General features: G+C 39.7%; 2 protein-coding genes across 5 annotated transcripts; one reads left to right on the top strand and one right to left on the bottom strand.

Moving 5' to 3' along the window:
• Nucleotides 1-5,502: 5,502 nt before the first annotated feature.
• On the top strand, nucleotides 5,503-8,632 carry LOC131982124 (SUN domain-containing protein 2-like). 4 transcript variants are annotated; one of them, XM_059346698.1, is made up of 8 exons: nucleotides 5,503-5,657; nucleotides 6,424-6,514; nucleotides 6,641-6,712; nucleotides 6,944-7,041; nucleotides 7,156-7,268; nucleotides 7,391-7,561; nucleotides 7,672-7,761; nucleotides 7,930-8,632. In XM_059346698.1, exons 2-8 carry the CDS (start codon nucleotides 6,426-6,428, stop codon nucleotides 8,092-8,094), a joined length of 798 nt encoding a protein of 265 aa, XP_059202681.1. In that variant the 5' UTR covers nucleotides 5,503-5,657; nucleotides 6,424-6,425; the 3' UTR covers nucleotides 8,095-8,632. The 4 variants fall into 4 exon arrangements, with proteins under 4 accessions (XP_059202681.1, XP_059202678.1, XP_059202680.1 ...); XM_059346695.1 differs by having other exon boundaries at nucleotides 6,641-6,807; nucleotides 6,931-7,041; nucleotides 7,930-8,625; XM_059346697.1 differs by having other exon boundaries at nucleotides 6,641-6,807; nucleotides 6,934-7,041; nucleotides 7,930-8,617.
• Nucleotides 8,633-18,012: 9,380 nt separating this feature from the next.
• igbp1 (immunoglobulin (CD79A) binding protein 1) lies at nucleotides 18,013-25,182 on the bottom strand. Its single transcript, XM_059346962.1, has 3 exons — nucleotides 24,702-25,182; nucleotides 18,760-19,092; nucleotides 18,013-18,619 (listed from the first exon to the last, which is right to left on the bottom strand). The coding sequence occupies exons 1-3, from the start codon at nucleotides 25,146-25,148 to the stop codon at nucleotides 18,347-18,349; spliced, it is 1,053 nt and encodes a 350-aa protein (XP_059202945.1). The 5' UTR covers nucleotides 25,149-25,182; the 3' UTR covers nucleotides 18,013-18,346.

Consider the following 25,182-nt stretch of genomic DNA (forward strand, 5'->3'; position numbering starts at 1 on the left):
TAGATGCCTGGCGGCACATCGCTGCCTCTCACACATCCAGGACCAGATTAACACTTTGCTGTACCATGGGCAGGGCTGGACTGGGACAAAAAATCAACCCTGGCATTTTTGCCCCGACCGGCCCACCACAACTGATAACTCACCAAGTATCTTAGTGTCCTCCTAACCATGTCGATATCTGAACTATATCAATCCACACTACACTACATTTAGGCTCCATAAGATAGTCCTCATCCAAGAGTGTCAAAACACAAGAAGTCAAAATGGATACGTTTCACTTTTAATATAAATACAATAACATGCAGCACAACAAAGCAAGATAATAGGCCTGCAGGGAAAATGGGTGGGTAAATTAGCCTGCAGAGACAGAAATGTCCTACTAGCAAATGTAACACTGTCACACTAATATCATAATTTTCAAGTCCAACTGCTCGTCTGTTTATCAACTCGAAAGCTATCAACAACTGATCAAGCTAGCACAGACAACAGCAAATCAGCTTTAAACACTAACAGAACTGACCAACATGAAATTATGACGAGGCACTAGAATGTTAAACTGGTAACAACAGCTAGCCTAGCATGTTGCTGTGCCAGTCAATGAACTTCAACCAATTAAGTCATTAAGTTAAAGTCCATAACTGTTAAACTTCATTAAAAGTTCAGACGTGCTGAACACATAGTGGAGGCAGCAGAACTGTGCTTTTGCCCCCTGGCTGCGTGCGCACCTGCTACTGTTTGTAAACAAGACACCGACCATACAAGATACATTGATGGTGTAGCAAGCAAACTACACTGTGTTCAAAAAGTGAGGGAGCTAATAAAATAAAGTTATTAACCTGACTTCATGATATGTGAGCCATTTATCGCTTCTTACCGCATGTTGCCGGGTGCTGCCATCTTTCCACCTCTCTCTCCCATAGACTCCCTAAAGGCTAATTCCTCCATCATCACCTGGCGGCGCCGTGCTGAGTCAGCTCCAGCTGCCGCAGCACCAAACATTTCAGATAGTTTGGCGCATTTTGCAGCATCTGCCTGAAGGGCTTGTCGTTTGTTTTTCTCTTAATTTCTCCGCTACTTCTATGCGTTTCTTTTACATTTTTATTTTCTGGCTGTGCCGTGACTGATTGATTGACTGACAGCCGATGGGCCCAAGGGGGAGGGCTCTCGGCCCTTGATTGACAGCAGAAGGGGCCAAGGAGGAGGGGGCCTTGGCCTTCGGCCCTCCCTCTATCTGTTTTATTGGCCATTGGGCAATCAGTCAACAAAAAAAAATTAAAAAAAAAATCAATGTTTTTGTTTTTTGAAGTCGTTCGGCCCAAAAGTCTGAAAGTTAACCCTCAGCACTGTGAGCTACTATCAAGTATTTTACATCCTTTTTTCAGAACAACCTGGGCTTTCAGTAGGCTATATTCATGTTATGGTGGTGTCATGTGAATATAGAAGATGTCATATGACCAGATATAGCAAAAAATATAAAAAACAGAACATTTATTTCACACATATTTATGGAAACACAGAAAATTATTTTAAATGTCTTTCTTAATGTTATACAGCTGTTCTTTAAGGGCTCAGGGATCAGGGGGGAAATTATCTAGGCTAGCACTGGAGCCCTAGCAGTAGCAGATGCTTCATACAGACACAGGGAGACACTTGAGGTGGGAGTCACCTCAGGTCTGAGGTGGGCAAAACCAAATTTCAGAGCGGGAGGGGGCGCACACAAACGTCACTATTCTTTTACTGATAAATTGAGAAAATCTTCCACAGTGTCGTGTTTATAATACTTACTACATTAATTATCAATAATTATGGTATCATATTGGGTGGGTTGTGGTGGCTGATTTGAATTATTGGGTGGGTTGCAACCCACCCATCCCCCCAATAAATTACGCCTATGGACTCTCCTACAACCGGTGTTGACCACATCATCATGCAGAGTGGTAACAGTGAATGTTTCCACTAAAATGTCTTAATCCCTTTTTCTGAACATATCCAGTTACAGGTGTAACTTGGACTTGGCAATCATTGCTGTGTCTGTTGTCTCAGTGCATGCTGCTCATACCTGTACATCTCAACAAGGCTTGAATAAAGTCTAACCTTCATCTGTAGTAGTTGCCTTATAGTGCTTGTCATGTTCTGTTTATCAACAATAGTTTAAAAAAACAATTAACCTTCAGGCTTCTTCATTTTCACTCAGCAGGAACAATCAGTTTGAACAGGAAATAAATATTGATTCAATAATTATCATGATAGTCATTATTGACTCGTGTAAATTACTGTTTACTGTTGCCCAGCCATACACGACAGCAGTGGTGGAATGTAAGTACTGTACTTAAGTACAATTCTGAGGTACTTGTACTTTACTTGAGTATTTTCAATTGATGTAACTTTTTACTCTACTTCATTTTGAGGTGAATATTGTACTTTTAACTCCACTACATTTACCTGCTAGCTTTAGTTACTTTTCAGGTTGAGATTTAACCCAAAAAAAAACATGATTAATTTAGAGCAATTAGCCATTTTAAAAAACAACAACAACCTCATAACATTATATTTAGTTTTCATATTACATTAGTTAAAATGAGCAATACCTTGAGAAGATTCAAACACTGCTTACATAAATGCATCAATCACACTCCTCCAGGTATGCTTCACACACACACACACACACACACACACAAACAAACTAGTTTCTAGTATTCTAATATTATTATATTGTGCCATGAATCAGTTAAAACTGTTATATTTTATGAGCGTTTTTGTCAGATGGACGATGCTAGAGCAAATGTGGGACAGATGATTTTTAATAGGAATTACTCACTTATATATGTGTTACTATATGTATGCACTTTATTTTGCATGTTTACAGACACCCCAAATCAATTTAAAGCATTTCCAATTTGAGTATTAAAGGTACAGATCACCCAGGGGTACAGGGACGTTGGAAATATTCTGGGAGGGGGTGCTATGGACCTCAGAGAATCTAAGGGGGTCAAATTCTTTGGACATTTAAAAGTAGGCCTACTCTACGCACAAATGCAGGCTATCTCACTTTGTCTCAGTCTCATGCTTTGCCAAAAGTCGACTTTCTCTCAGCTTCTAATAAAGACTTTTATCAGGGTGGGAACATTAATGACATCCAAAATGTCATGATGAACACTCATTATTGCCAAGTGGGTGAGTCTCTCCTGCGTCATGGACTACAAAAAACACTCAAAGCAGAAAGCTTAGTGAGGTACAAAAAGAACTCCAGAGTAACAAGTAAAGACTTAGGAATCATTGGATCTGGTCAACATCTGACACACACACAATGCCAAGAGAACTCAAGGGATTGGGACTAAAGATTGGACTCTGGAGCAATGGAAAAGGGTCATGTGGTCTGATGAGTCCAGATAGACCCTGTTCCAGATTGATGGGGGCTTCAGGGTCAGAAGAGAGGCCCAGTGCCTGTTGGGCAGTGTTATGATCTGGGGTTACCCAGTTGGTCAGGTCTTGGTTCAGCAACAATATCTGGTCAGCTTGGGACATAATCCGACTCCCCCATCACAGATACAGGACCTTGCAGTGTTCTTGTGTTGGAGAAGCTACTTTGACAGCATAGCTTTGTAATCTACCAATTACTTCACATGAGAAGAAGTTGAACTACAGTAAGGCGACCCTAGGAAGAATTCTAGTTTGGTAAAATAATGTACATCAGTGATGTGCAGTCAGGGGAGGCAGGAGAGGCTGTGCCTCACCTGTCATCATGGAAAGAAAAAAATGTAAAATGAAAAAAATAATTAATATTTATCCAGTGAATTTTTTTTTTTTTAATCGAACCCCACCAGTTTTAGATTATTTTTTATTAAAAATCACTGAATTGTCACATTTATGTTGAAATACTCTGTCTCTCTGTATGTCGCTATTAAAAAGATCAAATACTTTTGCTATATGAACTAAATTTCAGTAGTTTAGCTGAAGTATATGATGTACAGTGTTGTTTGTCAACAACTGTATGTGTGTAACGTGTTTCTTATGCTGAGCAATAATAAAACGGCTGTGAAAAGGCACTAAGTGAGGCCCGCAGTTCTCCTGCTTCATGGTAGGGGGCACTCATGATCCCACTGATTCTTCCTGCGACTCTTCGGCTGCAGAACAAGTGACAGCAGCACTCCCATAGACATTTTTTATTTCACATTCATTTATTGAACATATACAGCAGTAGTGCAGTAACATAAGTAGCTGGGTAAACATTACAACAATAATATTTGAGAAACATCTAAATAATACATAAATAAATACATAAATAGAAAATGAAAATAACAACAATAGTAGTAAAATAATTATAAAAAAATAAAATAAAAAATAAAATTATATGTAATTTATATATATATATATATATATATATATATATATATATATATAATATATATAAATATATATATATATATATATATATATATATATATATATATATATATATATATATATATATAGATTGCCAGGGGTCACAAGTAAAGAAAAAATGAAATTGAATCAAAAAGACTGAAGTGGGAGCATAATCTCACAGTTTTGATAGCTTTCTTGTTTTTAGCATTAGATATTGACTTGAAGTACATCTCCAGTTCTTTCATAAAAACACAAAATAAAGGTTTCACTTTGACAAATTTACATTTATGGATGTAAAACTTTGCAAGGATTATAATTAGATTAATTAAATAATATTCTTTTTCAACTGAAATGTTACTCATTTTAAAACCAAAAAGTACATCTTGCAAGAGGAACTTGAAGTCACAGGTGATATTATCTAAAATAAATCTGCAAATATCTTGCCACAGTTTACGGGTATATTTACATTTCCAAAACAGATGGATAATATTCTCAGTATGGGAGTCACAAAAGGGACAATTTAGATCTAGATCAACATATTTGAATTTGATAAACTCCCATAGACATACATGTCTCTATGAGCACTCCACTGACAGCCAGCTGCTTGCTCGGCCCACAGGTTAATGTCAATGTGAGTTATCTTGAAAAAAAAATCCCACTGAAATGAACAGTTGAAACTAATTCTAATCCCCCTTATTGAAAACAACGTTTAGACTGTTTTATATGTATTTTATTTTTGTCTATTTATTTTTGTATTTTATTTTATTTTATTTCAACTGCTCTGAATTTACAATATTGATGTTATTATTATGAGTTTCACTGTTGATTGATGTTCACGTAGCATTCTTTCTACACTTATGCAAGGTATGTGTACTGTGAAAAACGTGCCAGAAATGTTTATTTTTGTAATTTTCAATAAAACATTGGGGGAAGAAACAATGTCAATGTTAGTACTTTTTATAAATGAGTAGCCTAAGACTTTTTCGCTTTTATTCATTTTTTAAATAATTTAATTGTGTATTTTTATGACTAACATAAAATTCTTTAAACTGGCAAAAACAAATAAGTAACTGACCGCGTGCGCGCGCGCGCGTGTGTTCGTAAGAGCTTGGAATATGTGACGGCTAGTTCTATGGAACGTTCTGTAGATAGAATTTTCATTACATTTCAGATCTTTCAGTGAACTGGACATCAAACTACTGAGGAAAACAGACTGATAGCGACTTTAAAAAACTGACTGATACTGTTAGCTCACAATATTAGAGGTAGACGACGCTTCAGACACAGTAAAGGTAAGCCATATTTTCTCTCTCTCTTTCCTTCACAGTTAAATAGCCTAGAAAACACACTCAGGAAGCAGCAACTATACTTGTGGTTTCTGTTAGAAAACATGTGTAAATACTGTGATAAATCATACATTTTGGAGATGTTTATTTTGTGAGAGAAATGTTTCCAATAACTGTGTCCACTGTACTGTATGTAAATTGGACTGTGTGAGAAATGTGAGAAACACCTGTCTGGAAAATGTAATCCAGTCTTTGCCATACATCTTTTGTACATTTCCGACTGTAACTGCTAAATATGTTATTGTACTAAGAAAATTCCAATCCAGAAACATATTTTCAATACCGGCTTCAATTGGTTCAATTGTTTTGGTTATTTTCATGCACATGTGTAAAGCCTATATTTAGCTGGGTTACAGCACTTAAGCAGTAATATAGCAAGACTATAATCTACATTATTATTATTGATAACTGACAAAGTAAGCTACTACTGTATGTTCTGTGTTGCAGAATATATTCACAAAAAAGAGGAAAATGTTTAAAGGCTCATCCACCACAAACTACAACCTTAAAAATGAAAAATAAATTGTTGAATCAACACATCTTTTTCTGTGGCACGTTGGTCTGACTCTCAATAACATAATAGTATTTAGCACTGAGTAGCTTCTAATAATATAAATCTTACAAATAAATCAGTAACAGTTTAAAAAGTGCATGACATAACTTGTGTCACTGAGTGACTCACTCCCTGTTCTGCTCTCTTGTTTGTTAACAGTCATGTCACGGAGAAGCTCAAGATTAGATTTGTCGGGATATTATAACAACGAGGGCGAACCCGTTATTAGATACAGGGAGTCCAGGCAGAGGTAAGTTTGTATGTGTGTGTGTTGCTGTCAGACTTGTAGATATACACATGGTATTTATATTTCACACTTTCTTCATTATACTGTACATCTTCAAAGCTCTAACTATTTCTCATACATAACAACCAGGAATATCAAACGACGTAGGACCACCTTCCAGTCCTGGAGACAACGTCTTCTCGACACAGCAGACGGCGAGAGCGAATGTGGCTCCTGCAACAAAAGACAACAAAACAACAGCAGGACCTTCATGACGATTGTTTCCCTGCTGAGCTTTATTGTCTCCCTGTGTTTAGGTAAGTGATATCTCCTTCCATAAACAGCCATATTCAGTTAATCAGTGTGCAAATTCTATACAGTGTCTGTTCTTTGAATGAAAAAAACATCCCCTGAGCTTTGCTTTATTTTTCTCCATTCAGCAGGATTTGCATTCGCATTGCAACAGGAAAAGCTGCAGGAGTGTGAAAATAGGTTGAAGTACCTGCAACCGGTGGCAGATACAATGCCTAATTTTGCTCTGGAGACGCAGGGTAAGACATCTTAATCCCCCTCATCATTTTCATCTGTCAGATTGCAATTTGCATATGTGCTTTTTAGTTTTAAGTTTGCTTGCTAACTTTCTCTGTGTGTTTTATTGTGTGCAGGGGCCTTTATTTTACCAAGTCTTTCCACAGCAACGTACCAGCCACCATCATGTGTAACGTATTTGGGTATTTCTCTTTGGCAACCCCTTAGGAGCCCAAGGATTGTAATTCAGGTAAGAACACACACCAAACACTTGGCTACTTGGTATGGCCATATGATATTAAGATTTGGATTGCTTTGCTATTATTTATTATACACACAACATACCAACTAATTTCTCTTTTTTCTCCTCAGGGACACCCCCTAAGAGTGGGAGACTGCTGGCCCCTCCCTGGTGATCATGGACATTTATTTATCGCCCTGTCCCACCCGGTTACCATCAGCCATGTAACACTGGGTCACATTTCAAAGAACGTGTCCCCAAGTGGCAGCATTTACAGTGCCCCAAAGGAGTTTTCTGTCTTTGTAAGTCACAGATTTACCATTGTTATACTGCAGACACCTTGTGTATTTCACTGACACATACACAGAGAACAACAAGTGTTTAACTGGATCTTTGTCTTTCTCATTTGTAGGGCATGAAGACTTTAGATGATGAAGGAACCCAACTAGGAACATTTCTTTATGATCACGATGGGGACCAGGTACAGACTTTCAAACTGCCTGTGAGTATTATAGCATCAGCAAAACATGCATTTTTTAATTTCACCAACAAGTTGGTAAAATATAAAAGACACTGATGTTCTTAATGTAGTCATTATACGTATATATTTTTTCACATCATTTTTCGACCACACAACTGACTTGCTCTGCTTATTTCTCATGTCACTCAGGATCATAAAAAAGGTACCTTCAACTATGTGAAGCTGCAAGTTGAGAGCAACTGGGGCCATCCGGACTACACCTGCCTGTACAACTTCAGAGTCCATGGAATGCTGCAAACCGGAGAAGGGAAACGAGAGAAGATAAAACTGTCTTCTGGTTGCAGAGATTGGTAAGTAAAGTATGGGTAAGTATGTATTTGTTTGAATGTAAGGACTCTGACCATCTGTGAGTAACTCAACTTAATTTTGAACTTGTGTTGTGGAATTTGCAGTCATAAAATATAAGCAATTTTTGTGTTAATTTGGGGAGGGGGGTCTACAGCTGTATATTTGCTGGGGGGGAAGTATGGTTCCCCATACCTTCTCCCAGCAAACATCATACCTGACAGGGCTCAGAGGTATGTCACAGCTGTGCAGCACACGTTGGCAGGATGGAGACAGGGTGGGTGTGTTACTGGGGGGAGGTTTGGAGTACCGTGACGGTTCCCCATTTTTCCTCCCATCAAACCTCCTCTCTGACAGGGCTGAAAGGTAAGTTACAGCTGTGTAGCGCACTATGACATGGGGGGGAGACAAGGTGGGTGGTGTTTTGGTGGGTTTGTTACAGCTGTGCAGCGCACGTTGGCAGGAAGGAGACAGGGTGGGACAGTTACTGGGGGGAGGTTTGGAGTACCGTTAGGGTTCCCTATTCTTTCTCCAAGCAATCCCCCTCCCTGACAGCACTGAAAGGTAAGTTACAGCTGTGCAGCGCACTATGACATGCGGGAAGATAGGGTGGGTGGGTGTATTTGCTGGGGGGAGAGAGAGTGGTTCCCCATACCTTCTCCCAGCAAACATCCTACCTGGCAGGGCTGAGAGGTATGTTACAGCTTTGCAGCACAACTTGGCAAGGGGAGACAGGGTGGGTGGGTGGGAGCTTGGGGGGAGTATGGTGTCCCGTGAGGGTCCCTATACTTCTCTCAACAAACCTCCTCCCTTTCCAGGTGAAAAAAGCTGCTGGGGGCTCTGTTTAGATCAGAGACTGTTTGGACGGTCATTTTTTTTTGTATTTTCTGTCACTCCAAATTCCACAACACAACATCTATTTATTCACAGATGGTCTGAGTCTTAGGGCTGCACGGTGGCAAAGTGATTAGCACTGTAGCCGCACAGAGACAGGACTAGCTCTGGTTCATTGTCTGTGTAGAGGTTGCATATTCTCTCCGTGCATGCATGGGTTTACTCCAGGTGCTCTGGTTTCCTCCCACACATAAATATGCACAATTTAGGTTAATTAGCCTCCCTAATATCAATGCAATAAATAAATAAAAAGCTAAATGGAAATTATTTCCTCTTGTTTTGTCATCTATTTGAAATCATTGAGCGCAGTTTACTTGATATAAATATAAGATTTGATCATGTAACAACTCTAAGAAGCAACTGACATTTAGAAAACAGCATAAACAATGCCAGATCAAGGTGATATGTCAAATCAGTTATTGTCAATAATGCTGGTGCTATGATTCCATAGCTACAATTCAGTGGTGGTCACATCAAAACACAAGACATACTGTATTATTTACATGCTTTGTTAAAAAATACATGGTGACTTGTTTTTTTAAGGTTTTAGTTGTAGTTTTTCACTTTAATGAAGAAAACCACCTTTACTGGGTCAACATGCTCCAACATTTCCATACATGTGATAGAAAAGAAAACTAAAAATATCAACATTTCCACACTGTGGAAAACTTAATGAAAATAAATTGCAAAGATTTGTAAATCCTTTGTGACCTACATTCAACTGAATACAGTACAAAGACAATATCTCTCATGCTCCAACTAGAAAACTTTTCTTAAATATAAACACCCATGCTGACGTAGATGCATTTCTGTTTTTAATAATGTTTTACAGTGCCAACCATTTTTGAATCAGGGTTGCATATCCTCAGAATACATAAGGTCTTATATCATATGTACCAATGTAGCATCGGTTAACACCAAATACAAAACATAACTATATATTTTTGTTTTGTTCACATTTGACTATATACACTGAAATGATTTGTGTATTTCTGTAGCTGCATATGCTAATATTATAATATTATAATAATATCTAATTATAATTTCAAGTTATTAAATTATAACTTAAACTTAAATTATATTCAGCTCTTGTTAAATATCTTAAATAAATATCTAAACTTATTATAGTGTTATCATTATGAAACACATCTAGCAATAATTCAAAGTAGCATACAAGAAAAAAAGAAACTTCATAAAATAATAATACAGCAATAATAATGATAATAAAAACTTTTACTTTAAGAGGGCACTTATTTTTAATTATTTGAAGGATTTGAAAACATTAAGAAAAATGTATTATTATTATTATTATTATTACTTTAAAATAATAACATTACAAAAATTATATTATTATAATTTAAAGAATTTCTAAGTATGATACCGAAAGTGAAACAATTCCATATCTGGGTGAAGCGATGTTTACAATCTGGATGTCAGACTTCTAAGTAGCTAAATTATCAAGAGGGAAAACTGCAGTCACACAATATTACAACCACTTTGCTCACCACAAATGGCATCTTGGGTCCCAATAGCCATCAGAGCTCAGCCTGCATTGGCCAGCTCCGCCACTCTCCGGGTGAAGAAACGTCCCGGTAGTCCGGCCGTGTCTGCCGTTCACCACCACCAACACCGACTCTATTTGACCTCTGCGCTGTGTCTTGTGTTGAATGAGAACTCTTGTTTGCAGTTCTTGGTAATAGGATTTATTGACATCTGCTTTATCACTACACTAAAATAAATCACTGCATTTGACTCACACAGCCTCAGTCACTTAACTTACTTCATCCACTGTGTGTGCGCTTCTCTTTGACATAAGCTGGCTTATACATTTCATCGTGTCTCAGTCTAAACTGTACACACAAAAATACAGAAAGAAGTGGGAATCAAACCCTGAATTCAAAGGCTGGTTAAAGCAGTTTATTGGAGATGATACAAGGTAGTGTTGGGACAATGAAGCCTCGTGAAGCTTTTCCTTTATTTTTTGACTCCACTAGATGGCGGCCTTGGCTTAAAAAAAAAGGCTTCAGCAATGGTGATTTAGTGTGTTTTCAGCCCTTGTTGAACAAACATCTCTTGGGCTCCATAAATGAAGCAAATGCTTCACGAGGCTAAACACTAAACAAGGGCATACTGCCTGTATTGTAAGGCGGATTTCTACGCCAAACTTAGTGATGTAAAAAAAAAAACACATGACCACTCAGAAACACATTCAAACTGGGACTTCCGGCTTAGTGACTCATGGAGTAACACATGCCTGCGGGAGCTGCTGTGAAACTCTCTGAAGTTAATATGTAGGGCCTTTCTCGTGAAGTTACTATTTCTACAGTTTTACTCCACAAGCTCGTTGGGACTGCATTACAGGCCGATATGCCCCCAAAACAGAAAAATACAAACAATCCGACGGCGGCGCTAACAAGGCCTACCCCCCTCCGCCAGGGAATAGTGCGGCCACAACACCGCCAAGTGCACCTGCTAAGCCTCCCCCTCCGGAGGACACTGCTGCCGTCCTGAGCATGACTTCTCCGGACTTTAAGGCTGAACTTCAGTTGGATTGGCAAATTATAGGAGGTTAAGAAATTATGTTACTGCTGCTAATAAAAAGAAAAAATATCTGTTCTATAAAGCTCAAAATAAAGATCTGAAGAATGATAAGAAAAAGCTTTGGAAAGTCACGAATGGCATGACCTGTTTGATCTAGCTTTTAACTGATTATTTTACTATTTATTTATTTATTCACCTATTTATCTATTTACTTATTTAGGTGCTCATCACATCGTTTGTATTTTCTTTCCCGTTGTATTTTAGTTTTTATCAGAACCTGTTGTCTTTTAGTCTTTTAGTTTTTATCCTGTCCTGTTGTCTCTTAGGCCCTGTTTACACGAGGACGCTTGCGGGTAAAAACGACAAAATATTTTATCGGAAGTGCCTTTCGTTTAGACGGTGAAGGCGTATTTGGGGCTTAAAAACGCAAAAATCTGAAACCACCCTTCAAAGTGGAAAAGTTGAATCCGCTCCGCCGTAGCGTGTCCGCCTACACTGCCAAGACGCAAAACTCTGCTCAGATCTGCTCACGTTGCATACGCATTTACGTCACATACATGCTCCAGTACAGGGAAATAAACAAACATGTGGGATTATTTCCATGCGTCGGACCTTCAAGCTGTTCTGGCAGCTCTAATAAACTTACAGGAGTCTTTCCACCAAATGTACAGGATATGTACAGATAGTATTAGTGAACAGAGAAGGATCTGTAATTACCTCCATCCCATTTAGGATGCACCAATTGGTCGGAGGCGAGCCAGACGGCTTTGGACGAGACCTGGGAGATCTAGTGGATGGAGGATAACTTTATAGAAGGAGTAGCTGATGAAAATGCGTGGCGTGAAAACTTCCACATGCCCAAAGATGCTCTTATCGCTTTAAGTGATGCCGCCTGGCATGCATACAATCCAATTCCACACACTTTTGCGTCACCGTATGCACGCAGATTTCTTCCCGAAAGCGCTCGTCTAAACGCGGAATAAAAAGTAAAGACGCGACGCCACTTTTGCGTCTTCTGTTCAGACCGTCATCATGTAAACGTAGCCTTAGTCTTTTAATTTTTATCCTGTCCTGTTGTCTTTTAGTCTTTTAGTTTTTAACTCCAGTGTTCCCTCATGGGGGTCTCCGCACTGGCGGGTGTGTTCAGTCTGCCCATGGGTATGTCGTCTTGGAGACTCACTGGGCCCGGGGGACTGGGCAGCTCTGCGCCATGTGTGGAGTCCGCCCCGGTCTACCCGGGTCGTGGTGGTCTCTGTGACGGCGTCCTCTATGGCTGTGGGCTCTGGCACCTCTCAGTGTAGATGCTCCCACAGGTTGCTAATACTATTCTGCACTGGTGTGTAGATGTGCGCTTTAGTCTGCATGTAGATTTTGTTCTAAATTCCAAGTAAGAAAACATTGGTTAATGTTGGAATCTTCATTAAAACGGTATTATACATTTAATTTTTTATGAAGAAATAAATGTGTTGTGTAGCCAAGTGATACTGCTTTGAATAGTTACAAGTTAAATACATTGGACCTACATTGTTGTTTGGTGATGTTAATGTCAGTTAATCATTTATTTCATTGCTGTAATGATCAGGATGCTTTTTGTACAAAGAAAAGATCCCCACCTGGAGGAACTCAGCCGATAGATAAGAGCCTGATATTGGAGAACTATTGTAGTGATAAATATCTTTTAGCTGGCAACAAGTTACAGAACCCTAACTGATGCGGTGAGTAGCTTTTCATTTCTTTAGAAAAAATGTGAGAAGACATATCCTGTGCTTGTGTAAAAGTTGTTTCAGAAAGTGAATAGCCTGCATCGAGCAAAGAAAACGACTAAAGGAGATTGCTGAAACTACTAAAATTAGGGTAAGAACTGTCCAATGCATTATTGAAACATGGAAGGATAGTGGGACTGTTCTGGCTCCATTCCTGTACACACTGTACACAGCGGACTTCAAATACAACTCTGAGTCGGACTCGAACAACACTGCTATTGTGGAGTGTATCAGGAATGGACAGGAATCTGAATATAGCGATCTGATAAAAGCCTTCAGTGACTGGAGTCACAACAACTATCTCCTACTGAACAGCTCAAAGACTAAAGACATGATCAGAGATTTCCGCAGGCTCAAGCCCTCTCTTCAGCCAGTGAATACCTGCGGGGTGGACATGGAGGTGGTACCTGGATAATAAGTTGGACTGGTCCCTAAACACAGACGCTCTCTACAAAAAGGGGCAGAGCAGCCTCGCTCCTACAGCCAACAGACTGTCTCATTCTAACAGTTACCAGACTAACTGAATGTACCCTTGGGGATAAATAAAGTGATTTTGATTTGATTGATTTGATGGAACCATTATCTTTATGGTCAGAAAAAAAGGGGTGATTTTGTCACTTAAATGTTTAGTGAAATTAAATCTTGAGAAGTCAACAGTAGAAGTGATGGCTATGTTTAATAATGAAAGTAAGAGCATTTCCACTCACACAATGCCAAGAGAACTCAAGGGATTGGGACTAAAGATTGGACTCTGGAGCAATGGAAAAGGGTCATGTGGTCTGATGAGTCCAGATAGACCCTGTTCCAGATTGATGGGGGCTTCAGGGTCAGAAGAGAGACCCAGTGCCTGTTGGGCAGTGTTATGATCTGGGGTTACCCAGTTGGTCAGGTCTTGGTTCAGCAACAATATCTGGTCAGCTTGGGACATAATCTGACTCCCCCATCACAGATACAGGACCTTGCAGTGTTCTTGTGTTGGAGAAGCTACTTTGACAGCATAGCTTTGTAATCTACCAATTACTTCACATGAGAAGAAGTTGAACTACAGTAAAGCGACCCTAGGGAGAATTCTAGTTTGGTAAAATAATGTACATCAGTGATGTGCAGTCAGGGGAGGCTAGGCAGGCTAGACTAGCCTGGCTAACACCAGGCTAATCACAAATGAGATTAGTCTGGAAACCAGCCGTTCATTTCTCTGTAGAGGAGGCGTGGTTTACGATCCTCCAGAGCCGTTTATTGGGCGCTTAGGATGTCTATCAAAAGCGTCTGTAGGTAGCTCTTAGCCAATCGTATCAGTTATACCAGATGACGTATGTAGAGAGACAGAAATTGATGTTTGTTGTGTGTGTCTGTGAGAGAGTGTTGCTTGCTGCTTTGCTTCTCCAGTTCTCGCTTTTTGCAAGATTATTTATTTTCATGCTTTATTCCCCCTCATGTCATTCAGCCACACACATCCACTGATTTTATGGGCAATAAACAAGCTGCTGCGGGTCTCTCGGCAGCTCCACTGTCCATCGGCTCGTAGTGAGATCACCAGCATTACGGTAGCGGGGCTGATAGCTTATAGCCTAATAGCTAATGGCCCCGCTACCGTAACACCGTAACAGTAGCGTAACAATCCCGCAACGCTGCCGCTATTAACCCCGCTACCATAACGCCGGTGATCTCGCTACGAGCCGGGGGACAGCGGAGCCGCCGAGAGGCCTTTCAACTTTCGCTCTAGACTATTTAAAACACCATCTACAGCTAAAGAGAGTTTCGCGTCTGCTGTAGCCATGTTGGATCCGTAAGAAAACTACAAGCTTCCGTCTTCCTCAAGCGGTCGCCTCGTGAAAGGATTCTTCTGTAGGAAAATTACCGAATTTTCTTTCGCTGCCGTTGTTTCACCTGAAGCTGCCATTGTCTCCTCAAAATACGTCAGACTCCGCTGTTTGCATCAGTGAACATCACGCCTGCGCATCTAGGCGGACGTGTGGGAGAGCGCACGCACGGACCGTATAGCCGTGTTTCGACTACCACCGGGAAAGTCTCAGGCCACACCCTTTCAAAAGTACGCTCACTCTGCGTGTCTCCATTACATTCGACCGTCGCTTACTGTGCACAATGTCAGTGTTATGATATGAGATGGAATTACATGTTTGACCGCTAGGCGGCAGTACTAGTTCGTAGTCAACCCATCGGACGTTATAAGGTGGTAGAGTAAGACTGCATAACTACATGGATGCTGTTGACAAACGTGTGATATAAAAGTATGTTAAAAACTAACAACGGCCTCATCCTTTGAACAAACACGAACATGACAGTCAGCAGCTGATCAAAACAAAGCAGCATGGCTAATTATGCACAGCTTTTCTGTGGGCAACAATATTCAAGGGCCCCATCATCACAACCTCAGAATCAGGAGACCAGCAGTTCAGACCCCTCATTTTGTTATGACACTGCCACCTACTGTACAAACATAACAAATCACATTGTCTACTCTAGATAGATAATACAGGTGCATCTCAATACATTAGAATATCATGGAAAAAAATAATCTCCAGTCGTTCATGTCAAATAGCCCAAAAAACATACTTTTCAAAAATTGGTCTGGGTCCTTCCGGTTCCACAAGTGCAAGCACAAACACAAACACACACACACACACACACAAACACACACACACACACACACACACACACACAGAATTATCTTTCTTTAAATGTATTATAAATGTAGAAAGATGTTTGTGGGATTTTCATTGTTCAGAAAAAGATTTTTAACTTCATTGTGATAAATAAAATATAAAATTTGTGAGTGACACACTGAGTTTAATGTGTTAACTGACTTCACTCCGGTGTAAAACTAGAGTGATGTTGTGATGTATAAAATCAGTCCAATCAGCTCCAAATATATTGACAATACGGGGGTTTCTGAGCAGTTTACAGATTAAAAATGCTTGCCATCCAATAACTGAAAATACAGAAATCTCCAAAATGTCAAAGTTCTTGAGGTAATGCTTTAGATTACAGCCTGCAACGTGCAGTTATTATTTCAGAGGTATGGTGTAGTTCTTTTAGATTTGACAAGGAACCTACACTGTCTGTAGTTATTTCCTAACTACTAGGTACCTATTCTATTGTTACAGTAATACGTTTCTTCTTTTCATATTAAGCTACATGATGACTACAGGGTATGTGGGCTGTGTTAATTCACTCGGAGCGTGAAACTTATGAGACGGATGGTGTATTTGCAGATCCAATCTGATGCATGACACTAAAATGAGAGCTAAGCTGTTCTAAGTGAACAGTTTTTATGGTGCTTGGCGCACTGCTGCTCCATCTACTCAGACAACTGAACAGGCCATGTTCCAGCAACACTCCACATTATTAAAGATTAATTGGTTGAGTAGGCATATTTTCTTTTGTTGACTACAGCTCTTCTGTTACAACTCCAATTCTGAAGAAGTCGGGATGCAGTCAAACACATGAAAACAGAACGTGAGAATTTGCTAAACCTTTGTGACATTCTGTATATTCAATTGAAAACTGTAGAAACAATTAACACACACTTTTGGTTGTGTTTAAACTACGTGCTACACAAGCAAGATATTAGAATGTTGAAGATACATTTTAGCAAATCAGTTCTTCTCTTGTCAGCTTTGCCTCCAAGCCATTTTTGGTCTAATACTGTAGTATACGATAGTGCCCTATCCCTTAACCTACCCGGCCAAGTAAATGTTAAGAGGTTAATGTTCAAAATGTTAAACTTTTCAGTTTGTAAATAAACACTTTTGATCCTGAATTTGATACATTGTTTTTTTTTTTTTTTACTTCTTTGGAATAGGGGCTGTAGATGGTTGTGATTGCAGCTAAACACTAGTCCCTTTCATAGTGCCGTTTCATGCCGGGACATTTACAGCTCTGTAACGTTTCACCTCCACTATGATCCCACCAATTTTCTGCCTCCAGAGGTAGTCACAACTTGGAAGTGCCCACCGGTTATTGTAAACAAACTGGCATGCTAACTGTACAGGTGGTGTCCTCTGCTGATAGTAAACAAACCGGCATCGCTAACTGTGCACAGTGTCCGGTGCTTTTTGTTAACAAGTGGAGATCGCTAAGTGAACACATCCTGCTGCAGCACATACACACTGTACTGCTACAGAGCTAACTGTTAGCCTATTAGCACTGTGCAGCACTGCTGCTGCTCTGTCGCACGTCACCAGCTGTGGAAGAAGTATTCAGATCCCTTACTTAAGTAAAAGTACAAATACCACACTGTGAAATTACTCCACTACAAGTAAAAGTCCTGCATTCAAAACTTAGTGAAGTGAAAATACAAAAGTATCCGCATCAAAATGTACTTAAAAGTATTAAAAGAAAAAGTACTCATTATGCAGAATTGACCCACTCAGATTGTTTAATATATTCTAAATATAATTATTTTTATTGATGCTTTTATGTAAGCACTGTTTAATTTTGTAAAGACAGGGCTCATTTAATTACTTGATAAACTGTTACAAGTCCCTCAAAATTGACTCTGACTATCGTCTCCTCCGTCCTCGTTCCGTGACGCCGGACTGCACTATGAAAGGGCAGAATAACACACCTTTACGGGATCACTATAAATGCCCTAAGGCGAAAAGCCGGCACAGATCTTTCCAGCAATATAGCGGGACATATGTGGGACTGCACTATGAAAGTGGCTAGTGATTCTTACTAGATTATGTACACTGATTTTCTTGCTACATGGTTTGTACAGTCTCTTTATTTTCCAATGACAGCATTCAATGAATACACACCACAAAGCAGACACATTGGCATAATGGCTGGGCTCCATTGTATCAAGCCAAAAATTGTAGATTTTTAAGACGCACTGATAACATGACACCACAGATGATTGTTGAATCCGACCCTGGAAATGTTAAATCAGTTAGTCAGCTGTAGTCTCAACAAGTTTGTTTGGCAATCCTGTTGTGTTTCTTGATGTGGTGACATTCTCATAACAACAGTCTTAAGGAATGTCCGTTTCCTTTACGGATTAGAATAGAAATGAGGACAATGCCAAGTCTGTTTGGACACAGTTAGCCCATATTATGGCGGTTTCCATAACCTCTGCGATGAGTGTCTTTCCAGTCATCCCAGTTTCTGGCTTTCAGCAGACTATCCTCATCATCATTTTCAGCCTTTTTCTCCTTATCTTTGTCTTCCCTCTCCTTGGCATCAGTGTCCTCTTCCACAGCCACCCTCCTGGGGACCCCCGGGTCAGGCAAAACTCCTTGTTGCCGACGCTGTTCATACCAGTCATCTACCGTCATGATGGGGAGGCTCGGGTAACCAGCCCCAAATACTTGAGCCTGTGGATGAAACCAACACAATCACGTACCATGTTAAAACAAAAGTTGACAACGTTATTAGAAGTCATTTCAATTAACATCCGTAAAAAACTTGACACAAGCCCTAACCTCAGAGAAGTGTCAAGGAAACACAGTCTCACCTGTACAGCGTCCTTGGTAAGAATGAAGGGTTGCATGGGAGGCCTCATCTGCTGAGCTGGCTGCTTGGTGGCGCTGTGCTTAAGACCATCCATCTTCTTGAGTATCTCCACCTCCTGGTCAATGCTCTCTATTTCCTCCAGACAAACAGTGACCCATCTCTGGACATTTAGAAGGTAGAAATCTCGGCTGACTTCATCGTCGGCCTGTCCACCATCCACAGCTCTCCGTACTTCAGACAGCCGGGCTTCCAGCGCCTTCTTATGTCGGTATCGCTCAATCTTAGCTTGTCTCTGTGCTGCCATGGAAACCAGGTCTGGCGGGCAGGGAATGGACTGAAGGAAAAAAGCACATATTATTAAATAGATTAAATAATACTTGAATAAGTTTTCTTTAAACTGATTCGTGTGCATGACTTTTCTTGTGCTCTGCTCAAAGACACTTGGTGCTTCTCTATAAAACTACTGTTCATATGAATTTTTACGCTTTCTTCCCTCATCCTACACAATATTCATAATAACTGCTTTTCAAAAACTCAGGTCGCGGGGGGCTGGAACCAATCCCAGCTGACATTGGGTGGAAGCAGACAGGTCGGCAGATTATCACAGAGACAGGCAACCTTTCAGGAGACACTGGACATCAACACCTAATAACATAATCCCACTAAACTTAACACAAATTTAACAATCCTCTCAACAAAAAAATAGAATATAATCTTTTCAAGGCTTTGTCAACAACATTTTGAATGTGGCAATAAAACTGGTCAACTTCTAGAAAAATCAGCTAAAACAACAAACTAAAAAATCCAATGTCACATCAATAAAAGGATAACTCTGGAAACAATACACACTTCAGGCTGTAGCAGCTAGCTCGGGGAGAGACTGTAAGACACTATGTCATACAAGCAGATACATGCACAATAAACAAACAACAACAGAGGTATCAGCCGAACCGTGACCTAGGTGTACTTGAAACAGATATTTGATACCCATAGCTTTGACAACGCCACCCCTACCTTACTAATAAATAATTGTTCACTTCAATACAATAACTTACTGTAACATTTTTACAAACTCTTCTCCCATCATGGTATTATCTCAATTCCATGGATATAGGGACAGCAGACTTAAATATACATCAGTCAGACGTTAATTGAAAAAATATGCAAAAATCTCAATGTCACACAACTCAAAAATACAGCCAATTCATTAACACAAGATCCTTCACGTTAATATCTTAAGACCTTTACGACTAAAACATATTTACAGCTCTGCTCATTATTTAAGTGTGTGGCATGGGGAGGAAATATGGTATTTTGCCATAAAACGACAAAGGAAGTTGTTGTTATTTGCGCAGAGTTGAGATCTGAGCGTGTAGACTTTGGATCTGAGCACGCACAGGACATATTTGAGTGCGAGCGAAATGTTTGTGTCGAAGAAGAAGAAATGTGAGCACAAGCATGTGATTTTTAAGTGCACGCACACATTTTGAAAGAAAGCAGCAGAAATCTGAGTGCGAGCGCAAAATGTGAGCATGAGGAGAAGTAAGTGGGCGTAGCAAATTTATGATAAATCTTCCCCTCAGCCAGGTTTGACGTAATAATTTTGTAGGCGGATGTAACATGTACAAAATAAGCCCCATACCCTAAAACCCAACAGGAAGTCAGCCTGTAGCGATGCTGTCATAATTCCGGGAACGCCCCGGACTCCAGCACGCCCTCTGTTCAGCCAATCACAGAAATGCCGGTAGGGGAATTCAAAATGGCGGCCCACAGCTACTGAGGAGGAAGAGATCTAGTTGTTCAGTGTATCTGCTCCGTTAACTTGCCAATCCCTGGCAGCGAGTTTGCAGTCCGTGTATATTTTGTAGTGCTCGTTTCTTACCTGTGGATTTACCCCTGGCTCCTTATTTATTCTTAAAGGAGATGCACTGATTTCTGGTGAATAAGAGCAATTTCGTTTTGATGCACATATTTGTACATTAGCAGGAATATAGCACAATATGGATGAGAAAGCAGGCATAATTATATGACAATAAAATTTGTTTTTGTTAAATCAACAATAAATCGTGATAATTAATTGTGATCTCAATATTGATCAAAATATTGGTGATTATCATTTTGGCCATAATCGTGCAGCGAAAAGCAATACATATAGTTACTCCAACATTCAGAAAGTCCTTCTTTTGTCCCTTACACTGCCCTGTTAAAAGGGTTTTTTGAGGAGTTTTTCCCTGGCTGATGTGAGGGTCTAAGGACAGAGGGTGTCGTACCATGTACAGTCTGTAAAGTCCTTTGAGGCAAATCTGTGATTTTGGGCTATATAAATAAAATTGACTTGACTTGATTTAAGCAGTGCTGCATGTGAGAGAGGATTTTCTCATCTCAATATAATAAAAAAGCAAGATGACAGCAGAGACCTTTGGCCCAAAGCCAGCTGTTGACTTATGGATGCAAACAGCTAATCACAGGCTCAACCAGGGAGAAAGAACTAGAGAACTAGGCCTACATCATCATCTACCATGTTTGAAGAGCGGAGGCCAGTGAGGAGAGCAGCCGGAGGGTAGTGATGACCACAGCTTGTAGACGTGGGAATCACCAGAGGCCCCACGATACGATTTTATCGCGATACTTGAGTCACGATACAATATTATTGCGATTTTAAGCATTTTGCGATATGGTGAGTATTGCGATACAATATATTGCGATTTTACTGTTTAAAATTACTTATTTAACTGCATTTTGTGTCCACAAAATTAAATTAAATCAATAATTGTTTTGTCAAATAAGACAGTCTTTTTATTTCTCCACAATGAGAGTCAAACCCACAGACTGACCAACAAAGTATTCAGTCAAACTGAACTGAACTGATATCAAAGATGCAGTGCAACGTTTGCTCCGGTGTGACTTTCATGTTCTGCTCGAGTCTAAAGAACGTGAGACAGACGCTTCCAGTCATCTGTCACACAATGAGCCGTTATAGTCACATATGAATCTACTGCCCGCGACGTCCACGCAACACAAGTTATCGCAAGTATATCTGCTGTTCCCAAACTTTCCTCAACTTCAAGCTTTACTGCTGTGTATAGCTTTGATACGGCTGTGTCCGTGAAATAACGTTGCGACGGAGTCACATACCTGGTTCCAGTGTCTTTACCATGTAGCTAAAACCATCGTTTCCACAACGTTGTATGACCTCAAGTCTTTGCACATGAAGGAAGCAATGGATTGTGTTATTTCCTTTGCGCGTTCTGAATTGAGAGGCAGTTTTGTCGGCTGGTTTCTCGGTAGCGCTGATGTAGCGTTAGCTTTGGCGTCATCAGTTAATGCGATCTCAGGATGGTGCAGAGTTAGATGAGCCCGCAAGTCCGTTGTATTCCCCAAGTACTCCTTGCAAACTCCATGTATCATTTCTATCTCATTCGTCCCTTCCTTGTTGAAAAAAATCCAAAATAAATCCACACGCTTAACGCGACATTAACGTGGACGGGGCTCTCCTTATTTATTATCTCCGGTGCCGCCATCTTTGTTGTACCAGCTTCTTCTGTCACGCTGACCATCACCTCTACTGACCTCACCAGAATAATACTCAACAGCACCATCTAGTGGATCAAAAAAGCAATTGATTTCATTTTAAGTACCAAAGAATTCACTTCATTTTTTCCATTAATTATGACAAAAAAGTATCGATACTTGACGGCCATGAATCGATATTATATCGCCACGCAAAATATTGCGATACTATGCTGTATCGATTTCCCCCCCACCTCTAACAGCTTGTAGGATAACTGTGCAACGCAAAGGTTGAGTACCAATCTCCAGGTGATGCTTTGAAATCTAGACCGAAAAAGTTATGTGCACCCCTGATAAGAGTCCAGTCCATTGACATGTGGAACACATTCAGACAATATTTTTAAATACTGTGATGTCTCGCTCAGAGCCTATTTGCCAGATCTATCCAAGAAGTGGTTAGACAAGCCTCAAGGTGTTGATGATGCTTCGTTGTGAAGATTGTGCATTTTCAGTAAAGTGTTTCTGTAGTGGCATGGCCAACTTCCTTCATTTGCCATGAAACAAAAAGTGTTTTAAGTTGAGCATGCATTATCTAATCCCCCCAAAATTCGTATGCGTTATAATGGCCTGTCTAATACTGCTCGCAGCTTTAATTTACAAGGGCTCTGGGGTTCGCCCTATAGGTAGGACACCGCTGACAGCAATGTTATTCATGAATTAAAAAACGTAACAGTCCTTGAGCAGCTATTCCACCTTTTTTTTCTAAAAGCAGGCAGTGTGATATCTTTTAATATCTGATTAAATTAAGCTTTTGTAGAAATCTGACGGAGTTGACAAAAATTTGGAATGCAACTTTAATAGGTCAACATTTTCATCAAAATATATATTAAAAACAAAGATAATTATAATTAATAATAATTTAAGTGTAAATACTATCACGCTGGCACTCTTTCTCATATAAATATATTTATTTCAGAAAAAGATTGGCCTATTTTATTTTATAGGCTATTTTTATTTAAGATATTTTCTTAATTAAATGTGCACTTTATGGAGCTTTGATTTAAAAAAAAAAAAAAAAAAAAAAGGTACTCCTGTTGCTATGCAGTATTTATGTTCACTTAAATAAACAGTTTCAATAAAACTACTTGTGACATGTCAAATTTGACTTTGACTGAACATTTGTTCTCAATTTGCGATAAAAATATCGGGATATATATATTATATCGATAGTCAGCCTAAATATATCGGGATATGACTTTTGGTCCATATCGCCCAGCCCTACTTCATAACAGTTAGGATCGGTTGCTCAGCAAAGTTAGGCAAGGTTCCCTAAAATATCCAGTTAATAGGCGACATGCCACCATACCTCAGCACTTTATTAAACTGGTCACATAGTAATTATCCAACATGCTCTAGTGATTGCTTAATGCTCAATGTTCCCCGGACAAATACTGAATTTGGAAAAACTGCTTTCAGTTTTTCTGCTGCATCTTACCTGGAACATCTTACAACACCTGGAACATCTTACAACATTCACTCAAACTCAACACAATTATAACTATGGGCCAGTTAAAACTATGATAACCAATAACTCTGCCTTTCACCATAACTGTTTTTAATGTGTTTTCATGTGTTTAGTCTGTGCTGTTTGTTCTTCATTGTGTTTTCTCTGTAGTCTTGACATCATTGTAAATGAGAGGTTGGCCTCAATGATTCCTCGAGGAATAAATAAAGGATAAATGAACCGCTGAATCGGAAGCCAATATTTGTTTTCAATGCACTAGTTAATTCTGATGATTGAACGCACGCATTGTCTTATGAATCCATGAATTTTGTGCCATTGACGTTGGTGCTGGAGTAACCCTCTGGGATCTTTGATCGTGCCGTCCTGATCAGATCATGTGACGTTTAACAACAAAACTAGGTCACATGGAGCGCTGCTATCATCTTCACTCCCAAGCACAGACTTGAAACTTTCTCCCAATTTTTGTTTGACAGAAATATTTGAGCGTTGGTGTAGCTCTCTGTGTAATTTCGCAGTTTGTTTTGAAGAGTCGCAGCTAACAAGGGGAAAAAAAACTATAAATATACATGTTTTTATGGGACTTTTTTGTCTATAATTTTATTATATTTAAATTTTTACCTTTTTATATGTTCATATTTGTATCTTATGTTTACATGTTCAAGTTCCAGAACAGTTCATTGAGTATATTTGTGGTTTTTATTGTAGTAAATAGTGTACTTTTTCAACTCGAATTTCATGATTTTTGGGCTCAATATGTTGATAAAGTAGGTTAAAGTCATTGTCAGATCATATAGGTGAAGAAAAAAAGGATACCAAATATGGGTATAGTAAACATTTTGTATGTGGTACATGAAGGGTAAAATCAGAAGTATTCAAAACCGGCCAAAATAGGCTCAGACCCCACTCACCCTGGCTGGAGCGTGTCCGTTCTCCGGTGTGTTTTCATTCGACACATCTGGCAGCTCAAACTGTGACACGCTATACTCTTTACATCTTTTCAAGAAATCCATAAAGTAGGCCCGAGCTGTTTGGACTATCTCTAGCCGTTTGTCTCTTTTAGTCTGCTTCAGAGTCAGAGCTCCTAGCAGTGCGGGCAGCAGCAGGTACTTCAGGTCGGCCGTGGCCACCTCCTCCAGCTCCTCGTTGCGGCTGAACAGGTCGAGCTGAGCCGCCATGCTAGACGCTTCTTCCAACATTGTGATGGCGCGTCTGACTCGGAGCTGGATACTGGTGGAGCCCAGCGGCTCGTTGGTTACCTCTAACTCATCCAACGTCTTCCATCCACCATCTAATAAGTCAAATAATCTAGAAGGCTCTGCGGCTGAAACATCGTTGATGTCTCCACTTTCCGCCATCTTGTTATATTTACTGGGTTCCTTTTCTTCTAGT

The sequence above is a fragment of the Centropristis striata genome, chromosome 12 (assembly GCF_030273125.1).
Source record: "Centropristis striata isolate RG_2023a ecotype Rhode Island chromosome 12, C.striata_1.0, whole genome shotgun sequence".
Lineage (NCBI taxonomy): Eukaryota > Metazoa > Chordata > Actinopteri > Perciformes > Serranidae > Centropristis > Centropristis striata.

Coding starts and splice junctions, on each gene's coding strand:
- LOC131982124 (XM_059346695.1), top strand. CDS start 6,426: ATGTCACGGAGAAGCTCAAGATTAGATTTGTCGGGATATTATAACAAC. Junction 6,515..6,640: donor TACAGGGAGTCCAGGCAGAG/GTAAGTTTGTAT, acceptor CATAACAACCAG/GAATATCAAACGACGTAGGA. Junction 7,562..7,671: donor CAAAGGAGTTTTCTGTCTTT/GTAAGTCACAGA, acceptor TCTCATTTGTAG/GGCATGAAGACTTTAGATGA.
- igbp1 (XM_059346962.1), bottom strand. CDS start 25,148: ATGGCGGAAAGTGGAGACATCAACGATGTTTCAGCCGCAGAGCCTTCT. Junction 19,093..24,701: donor ACGGACACGCTCCAGCCAGG/GTGAGTGGGGTC, acceptor TTTTTCCTTCAG/TCCATTCCCTGCCCGCCAGA. Junction 18,620..18,759: donor TTACCAAGGACGCTGTACAG/GTGAGACTGTGT, acceptor TTTCATCCACAG/GCTCAAGTATTTGGGGCTGG.